Source organism: Populus trichocarpa, chromosome 8, assembly GCF_000002775.5.
Source record: "Populus trichocarpa isolate Nisqually-1 chromosome 8, P.trichocarpa_v4.1, whole genome shotgun sequence".
NCBI classification, from domain to species: Eukaryota; Viridiplantae; Streptophyta; class Magnoliopsida; order Malpighiales; family Salicaceae; genus Populus; species Populus trichocarpa.
The window spans coordinates 6,340,854-6,350,620 of NC_037292.2; the positions used below are offsets into that span (position 1 = coordinate 6,340,854).

General features: G+C 32.8%; 1 protein-coding gene across 1 annotated transcript; it reads left to right on the top strand.

Annotated features, from left to right (window-relative positions):
* The first annotated feature begins 6,569 nt into the window (after positions 1 to 6,569).
* LOC7498235 (30S ribosomal protein S1, chloroplastic) lies at positions 6,570 to 9,742 on the top strand. Its single transcript, XM_002311332.4, has 7 exons — positions 6,570 to 6,946; positions 7,462 to 7,737; positions 8,078 to 8,158; positions 8,245 to 8,526; positions 8,606 to 8,716; positions 8,909 to 8,995; positions 9,474 to 9,742. Exons 1-7 carry the CDS (start codon positions 6,650 to 6,652, stop codon positions 9,603 to 9,605), a joined length of 1,266 nt encoding a protein of 421 aa, XP_002311368.3. The 5' UTR covers positions 6,570 to 6,649; the 3' UTR covers positions 9,606 to 9,742.
* Positions 9,743 to 9,767: the final 25 nt, after the last annotated feature.

Sequence of the window (9,767 nt, forward strand, 5' to 3'; positions counted from 1 at the left end):
GAATCTCTTTCTCCCTTAAGTCTAATTTCCATGTTTTATATATTCTCTGCTAAGATTTGCACCAAATTTAACCTCTATAAACTTTAGAACCATCAAAATTTAACATGGCTATTACAATTCAAGGACTGTTATGGAATTTGTTTTCTATCTTCTAACTTCACATTTCTATTGTTTATTTTAATTCTTTATTGAAAAACTAGAGAAATTGTTAATATTTTATAATTTAAGAATATTTTTATAAACAAGAAAATTGGAAAACATGTTCAATGTAGTTGCTTTCTATCTTACAAAAAAAGATTAAATTAAACAAAATCGAAACTTTAAGGACTAAACAAAAACCTACCGACCATCTTCCACCTCATGGGAGAAATCTGGGTAATGGTGAACCTTTTTGCCACCCAAATTTACCCTTCATTTCCATCAAATCTTGATACAATCAGATGAATAAAACATAATTCATATCATTATTTCTAAAAACCCAGTATATGTCACGCCAAAAAGAAAAGAAAATCGAACCTTAAACAGAAGGAAAGTGGGTAAAAAATGGGTTTTGAATAAGATCTGTAAAATGGACATCAAATAGCATCAAAATCTCAAGATTATGAGAGAAGCTCTTGGAGACCAAAACAAAACTTATCCCTCACTTCAAAAACAAACCATCCTCTTCTCCAAACTCAAAACACACCAACAAAAGCCATTGCAAACCATCTTATGAGCTTTAACAGATGACCCACTTCAGTATTTCTTTCACTAGCTTCACTATCACAACGGGTATTTCTCATCAAAAGCCATTGTTACGGTTAATCTATCAAAAGTAACCAGGAATTGTTTTACATTACTACGGTTACTCTGATATTGAATAATATTTTATTTTTATTTTTTAAATTTATTTTTAATATCAATGTATTAAAACAATTTAAAAATATTTTTTAAAAAATCAAATTTAAAAATAACAGCGTTAAAAAGAATCGGGAAATGCGTGTTTTCACTTGGAAAACACAAGGAAAAATAATACTGCACCTACGAAAGAAAACTAGAAAATACACGTTTTCAGATTTCCAATTTAAAAAAAAACCTATTTTTCTTTTAATTTTCTCGTTTTTCTAAGAAAATGGAACATCACTCCAGTACTACTGAGCACGTACATAGTTTTTTCTAAACTCCAGCAATGGAGATAACCCCGCATGTATAAAAGACTCACTTCCACATTAATTCACATAATATTTACTTAGAAGTGGAGACGAGAAAGCTTTTTTAATTGCTTGAGTCATTTTTTCCTCAAAGCTTTAATGGAGAGGGGGGTGGCGGGGATCCACGTAAAAAATTGGGTTTACATATTTTATGCACCAGTGATTGATGTGAATCTAACGGTTAAAATGTTGTAGCTACTTTCCATTTACTTACAGCCTCTTCCCTGATTATGTTTCCTTGGTATTCTATTAATTTTTACCTAAAATATCCCCCTCGATTTTTATGAACTTTTGCATTGATCGATGATGCAATTTTATGAGAGATTCAATCTAAAATGATAGAAGAGAGATTCCGTTTCTATAAATGAACCCGAGGACAAAGATACATTGATCGTTACTTGATGGATTAACATTCTTTTACTTTTTCCTCAACTCCCTTCTAAACAAACGAAGAAAGTCTAAGGTGATAATTTATCATTCTTCAACTGAGTTAAATATTGAGTCTAGATATGTGTGGATGTGATAAATCACTAGATTTATAATTAAAAATATTTTATTATGATAGATTATAGATATTTTATCATAACAAGACTGAGATATTTGATATATATATAAACTTTTTTTTTCCATGAAAGAAGAGATATTAGAAGCTATAAAAGAAATCAATATAACCTCCAAGTCTTGTTTGATTTTTCTTTGCTAAGAAATGAGAGAGGAGACTTTTTATAGGTAGTGAGCATATATAATTTATCAACTATTTTATTAAAAAAGTAAACTAAATTGCTAGAATTAGAAGATTAAAGCTCTTATTTCAGACCTAAATTTGTCATTCAAGCTTAAGCCTATGAAATAAAATCGGATTTATTATCTTGTAATAGGTGTATATATGTCGGAGAATAATGCTAATATTTTTTCTTTTTTTAAAAAAGAAAAGAGTGGGTCATCCAATAACGCTATTAAGGGGAGAGTTATTGGTGGAATATTCTGGATGAATTTAACGTCTCATAATAATTATTCACTCAGAATCTTTCTGACTTCTATTGTGAGCAATTCTTGAAAAGGTGTGGCCCTCTATCTATGATCTCTGCTTCTAAAAGAAGTCTGAAATCTGGGATGACTTCATGAAAGTTAAGGCGGTGGCTGGACTCTGATATCTTTTAGCATATTTGTATTCCTATTGCTCATGTTATTTGGAATATTAAGAGGTATGTTGCGGAAATGCTTTACGTAGATGAAGCAAAGATTTTTTTTTCTTTTTTCTCCTCCCTTCCATATGGCAGCTGAAGAAGAGAAGAATAAAGCACAAGAGGAGATGATTAGGGAGAGAGAAGGGAAAAAAACACTGTTCCATACGTTTCAAACACCGTATGTGTAAAAGATGCAAAGCTCAACATTACTATATATTATTTAGGCTCTTGAAGTAGTTCCATACGGTTCAAACACGGTAGTACAGAAGACCAAGCTCGGCATTATTAAGCTTCCAAAATTCTCCAGTGATATGCACAAAGACGAAGACTCACCATGTCCTTTACTACAGCTCACTACAGCACCATTGAGAAATGTCATTTTCAAGTTTCAACCGTTGCGTCCATCAATAGCATTTCTTTTAGGTCAAGATTTATAAATATATTAGATTATTGTTTAAATATGTCTAGTTTATCAGTTAAAAAATAATTAGTATGAATTAGTAGTTAATTTATCATCATAAAAACATGTTAAATAAAAAAATATCTTTAAAAAAATTAGAGTTTATATATATTTAAATTTATAAACTCAAGATAAACATGCTTAAATCAACTACTTCAATTAAAACAATAAGGATACATATTTATCAGTAATATAAATTGATAATTTATCATTTCTTTATAATTTATTTAATTAATTAAAATAAATCTCCAACATTATTATCAAGAATGAGAACTTAAAGCTGGAAATCAATCCCCACGTTAATTGTTTTGGATCATAATGACTGAGACGTAACCCCAATTATCCTGGGTAGGCCTTAAACCTTGGAAAATCAATCCCCACGTTATGATTGAGAGGGACATGTAATCCTGTTAACCTACTGATGAAAAAAAATAATAAAATATATACAATATATTCCTCCAACCAGGAAATGATTTAGTAGGAATATTCATTATCAATGACGGTCGTGACTGCATTGGTCATTATATAACAACTAAATACATAACAGAGTCATTGTCAATTTGCATTTCAAATACTGATGACACGTGTCCATTAATGATATTGATACATCAAGGTAGTATTTGATTATTGATATAATACATAAGAGAAAGACATAATAGATATAAAAATATATTTTATTGAAAAGATAGAAACATAAAAATAAATGTTTATGTGACAATTCTAAAATAAATTTATATATTTTCAAAACATAAAGTATAAAGAATACGTATCTCTAGATACAATATCTATTATTTTTTATTTTTAATATATCATTGTAAAGAATTATCACTTATAAAATTGTCTAATTAAGACATGTAAGGATGAAAATAGTTGTTATAATAGTTTTCAAACCTAATTCGAGGGTCGATTTAGGGCAAAGCTCGAGTCACTGGTTGAGACTTGGGTCATGGATCGATCTAAGTCAACGTAAAAATAAAAATGATTATTATCATATAGTTTTAAGACCCGGATTATATGTCAGGAGGGAAACGTAAAAATAAAAGTAATTATTATCTTAGTTTTAAAACTCGATTCAGAAGTCAACTCGGAGTAAGGTCTGGGTCACAGATCAGGAGAGTCAGCCCAGGCTGACTCGAGTCAATATAAAAGTAAAAGTTATTATTATCATGGTCTTAAGACTAAACTCGAGGGTCAATTAGAGTAAAGCCTAGGCCACAGGTCAGGGGGGTCAACACAGGTTGACCTGATTCAACGTATGAATAAAAAAATTATTATCGTATATTTAAAATCTAACTTGAGAATTAATTTTAGGCAAGGTTCGAATCACAGGTCAGGAGGGTTAACCCAGTTGACACAAACTTTTTTTTTCAAAAAATATAATCAAAACAGTCTTGTTTTGACTAATTTTTTCAAAAATATCAACAAGTTTTTGACACGTATTTTATCCCGAGTTGACCTAAGTTTTTTATTGGGTCAGATCAAATTAATCATTCCTCTATTTTTTTTAAACTCGGACCAATCCATGTTTCAAGTCAACCCGCCAGGCCAGTCTTGGTTTTATATAACCAAAGTTATTATAATATTATTAATTTCAACACTTAATATAATCTACAGTAATAACAAATTAATATTTAATTATTTTTTAAAACATGTAAGTTTGATAATAATACATATTAAAAGTAAAATAATTTTTTTATATTTTATTTTACTTTATCCATCTTAACCAAATATGATACAAATATAATTATTTTATGTTGTATATTACTATCAAATATAATTTTATTCCCATTTCCTTTTGTCTCTACTATTTCTTTTTCTTTTTTTATTCCAATACAGTAACAAAACGCTAGAAGTAGAACCCTCGAGGCTGTCCAAAAAAGTATTGGTACATGAAAGAGAATAGGAAAGCATCAGTCGCTTGGAGGAATATTGTCGATTCCATTTTTATGCTTGAGATGATACCGATAATAATCGGACACGTGTATGCTCCTTGTGTCGAGGAAACAAGTGCGCATCTTATCGCAAATATTTTGGAATCTAGCCAGTAATTTTGGAGTATCGGTCTTAAATAGGAAAAAGGCTTGGGGGAAGAAAAAGACACAAAAGCATGAATTACTCTTGTCTTTACACGTGGAGATATGTGTTTGGTTACTGCTTGACTATGATTGGGGTCTATGTGAGTGAATGAAGTGGGTTCTTCAGTTTGCTGCACCAGAACTACTTTCAGTTGAACCCAAGGAATACAAGCTACAAAGTGCACGATTCTCTGTGTGCACTTACTAAAACAGAATTTCAAACTTGTGAACCTCTTGAATGTCAAAAGAGTTGAAATATGTTTGGTATATTTGAAAGGAACCTTCAAAGCCTCTAACCCATAAGAAGGTGGACAACGAATAGAGATTTCACGTTTAAAAATTGTGTTTAAGCATGTTTTAAAATGTGTTCGATTTAAAAAAATTAATATTATTTAATATTAATAAAAAAAATTATTTTAATATATTTAACAAACACACGAAACTCTTGGGCTGGGTTAAAAAATGATATGTCACATAAGATTACAAGGATAAAACAATGAAGATAAGAAAATATGAAATGAGATGTCAATGATGAATTTGATTTATGTTTGATTTGATGGACATGATATAAAATATTGTCTTCATCTTCGGTTAATTATGAAAAATAGAACAGGACAAAATACTGATAATTATGTGTGTTTTTGTGCATACTTGAGATACGGACAAAATAGATATTATTTTTGTTTTTTACTTATCCTGTTTTTTTTAATTTTAATTATGAAAAAATACATAAATAAATTTATACTTTTGTTTTTATCGATTAATTTTCTTCAATATGGATTTATAACGTGATAGCGTAGGAATAAATTAAAATAAAAAAAATTCATAAGAATAATTATTTTTTCTGTATTTTACTGGATGCATAATGTACATAAAAAATAAAAACTATTTTTTCTCAAAATAAAAATATAAAAAAAGAAAGAACATATGCTCGGAGTTAAGCCCAGACATATTTGGGCTTTGTCTAGGTTTCTTATACCTAAGAAACTATTTGTTTTTTCAAAATAACAATATAAAAAAAGAAGAACCTTTGCTCGGAGTGAAGCGCAGACATATTTGGGCTTTGTCTAGGTATACCTAAGCTAAGCTGTAGGCTCACTTGTTTTCTTACAAAATACAAATAATGACTCCGAGGCTTATCGGAAATTGGACAAACTTGTGGGAGGAGCTGGTTCTTGGATGACCATGGATCGAGACATATATTCTTTAACACCCTTTCCCAGCCCATTTTTTTTTATCTAAAGACCAGCCGGATTTTTATTCATCCTGATAATTTTTTTAAATATATCCATGCTTATAAGAAAATAATTGTATTGTATGTAATAAAACATAATAAAAATCAAGTTTTTTTTTTTTTTTTTTGCTTATGGGTCAGAGCAAGTATCCAATCCACCGTCCTGAACCAGATGGCCATCTCTACTTCGGTTTCAAGAAGAAAGTTGAAAGTTCGAACTCTAATCCAAAGCAGGCTTGAAGACCCAAGAAGCCCAAAATAAACGAGACGTACCGCAATACCACCACGTCCCATACACCACCTTAATTTTGGACCCTCCATTTTCACTGATCAAAAGTGATTATCCATTGGCTTTCAAACATTGGGCCCCACCTTCAACTCTCAAAAACACACTTGCTTTCTCTCTCAAACCTCAAGTCTCTCATCACCTTGCCTTATCTTTATAGCTTAAAAACTCGAGAAAAAGAAGAGACCAACACTCCGGAAAAAAAAACAAGAGAGAGATGGCATCATTGGCTCAGCAGTTCGCAGGCCTAAGATGCCCGCCAATATCAATTTCAAGACTGACAGAAAGAGCAGCGACATTTTCAAAGCCAAAAAGGGCTGCGAACTTCGTTGTAACAGCAAAAGCAGTGGCAATATCAAATGCACAAACCAAAGAGAGGGAAAAACTAAAACAACTCTTCGAAGAAGCTTATGAACGATGCCGTACTGCTCCGATGGAAGGAGTTTCTTTTACTGTTGAAGATTTTCATTCTGCTCTTGATGCTTACGACTTCAATTCTGAGATTGGCACCAGAGTTAGTAGCATAACCTTACTTCTTCTTCTTCTTCTTCTTCTTGGGGATTTTGCCTTTTTAAAGATTGAATCTTTTGTTGGTTTTAATATGGATAATTGAAAATGGGATGTGTTTGTTAGGTGGCTTTGTGTTTCAATAAGGAAAGTTATGTGAATTATGTGGGATATGGAATTGTGGGCTGCAAGAAAAGTTGAAACTTTCTTCTTTCAAATGAAGTGAAATTGGTTACAAGTTATTGATTGATTGTTTGTTGCAATTGAGTGAATGATTTTGTTGATGAATTAAGTCTTTGTTGGTTAACCTTTCTTTGTTTCTCTTGTTGGTTTCTACAAGCGTGTGCCTTTTCTTCTTAATAGTACGTGCAATATATATACTGTGTCCATTCGAATATTCAACGGAAGTAAACATAATTATATGAGAACTTCCAAAAGAAATATGAAGTGAAAATTAGGCAGTTGTTGGGTGCATGAGGGATAGTATTTTGATTGTCATTCTGTATGTGTTTTTATAATCAGGTTAAGGGGACAGTTTTTATGACTGATAACAATGGGGCATTGGTTGACATTACTGCAAAATCTTCGGCATATTTACCGGTGCAAGAGGCAAGCATTCACAGAATAAAACGCCTGGAAGAAGCTGGTATAGTTCCTGGGATGAGAGAAGAGTTTGTAATCATTGGTGAAAATGAAGCTGATGATAGCTTAATCTTGAGCTTAAGGTCAATCCATTATGAACTTGCCTGGGAAAGGTGTAGGCAGCTTCAAGCTGAGGATGTCATTGTGAAAGGTAAGGTGGGTATATACTCTCCTGATATTAGTTATATCTATACTCGTACAAATACTGCATTTCCCCCATTTTCACAAGGAATGTTATTATTAATATGTGTCTGGTCCAGAACTTTAAATTGGGTGGTGGCGAGGTGCAAAAAATTGAGTTATCATTAGTACTTGCTGGTTACTCAATTTTTTGTAACTTATTTGCAGTGTGATTGCATTGGTAACTGTTGAATCTTTTGTCATGAATCTATGTTTTCCAATGCCTGCTTTTAAGCCTTTCTTAATTGCATGAGGTGTTTAAATCACAGCTAAATTTTCTATTTTCAAAACTTCGAATATTGGAATATGTATATAGGTTGTTGGCGGAAACAAAGGTGGATTAGTTGCAGTTGTTGAAGGCCTCAGAGGATTTGTCCCTTTCTCACAGATATCATCGGTTAGTTCTTGAACTGCTCTTTCCATATTGTCCTACTGTGCTTTCAGTCATTCCCAAATTCTCATCTTTCCCTGTTTTTGTATCAGAAATCAACTCCAGAAGAACTTCTTGATAAAGAGTTTCCACTAAAATTTGTTGATGTTGATGAGGAGCAGTCTAGACTAATCCTCAGTAACCGCAAGGCCATGGCTGACAGTCAAGCACAGCTAGGTATTGGATCAGTGGTCACTGGAACTGTTCAGAGCCTCAAACCATATGGTGCCTTCATTGATATTGGCGGAATCAATGGCCTTCTTCATGTCAGTCAGATTAGCCATGATCGTGTTTCTGATATTGCAACAGTTCTTCAGCCTGGTGATACTCTCAAGGTTGGTTACTCAGTGCCATATTACAAAGAAGGCATACTCTGTCCTTTTCTATATATCTAAACCATAATATGTTATGCAGGTCATGATTCTAAGCCATGACCGTGAGAGAGGCCGAGTAAGTCTTTCTACCAAAAAATTGGAACCCACTCCTGGTGATATGATTCGCAATCCAAAGCTTGTCTTCGAAAAGGTAATTGTTGGATATGGTCACACACCTTTCTTTATCATCAAATGTTTTGGATACATAGTATAAAGCTAGATGTTTATATTGTAGTTTGATTTCCTTTTTGTCCTTTAAGAGGAGAGGTATAGAAGATGCTAAAAACCAGTTCATCCTTTCCCTGACATATGTTGTACTCATATCTTTGTACTGTATTAATAGGCTGAGGAGATGGCCCAGACATTCAGGCAGAGAATTGCCCAGGCAGAGGCTATGGCTCGTGCTGACATGCTAAGATTCCAGCCTGAGGTACTTCTTCAGTCATTTTCTCGAATAACATTTGAACTTGGTCCAAACTCTGAAACTAAAGGATAGTGTGAAGGCAAATAGAACATTGTGTTTTCTTTTCTCCCTGTCTTCTAAAATAAGATAGGAGCAAACCGGAAAATATTAATGTGCATTGGCATTTGTTTTGGATGATGAGCATTAATTCATTGAAACTAAAAGAACTTATAGAATATATTTCATTTCCAAGTATAGAATAAGGTCAGTTAGTTGTGTTGATATGCATTAGACAAGACATATTTCCCCTTTCACATACCTGGTCTGCTGGTGCTGGATGGAACTTTATCCAAGGGCAGTCGATGCCTGAAAAAGACATCCTGATTTATCAGTTTCTTTTTCTTCATTGGCATCTGAAGTGAAGTGACCTGAGATGTGTTTTTAATTTCTACTATTTGGGTTTCTAAACGTATCTGAATTAACCTATTTGTATCGATTTCAACAGAGTGGGCTAACTCTCAGCTCTGATGGGATCTTGAGTCCGCTTAATTCAGACTTGCCTGCCGAAGGTTTAGACTTGAGTGATGTTTCCCCGGCCGACGTATCTGATGGCATTTCAGAGAAAGAGTCTGATTGAGATTTAAGCCTTCTGCTTCTCTATTTTTTTCCTTTTCTTCTTCTTCTTGTTTTTTGGTGGGCGCGCGTGTGCATGTAAAATTGTTGTTCAAATGGCACCCCTTCTGCAAAGGAATTAGCGGCTACCCTTCTTTTCAATGTTTTTGTGTGCGAGTATTATGCG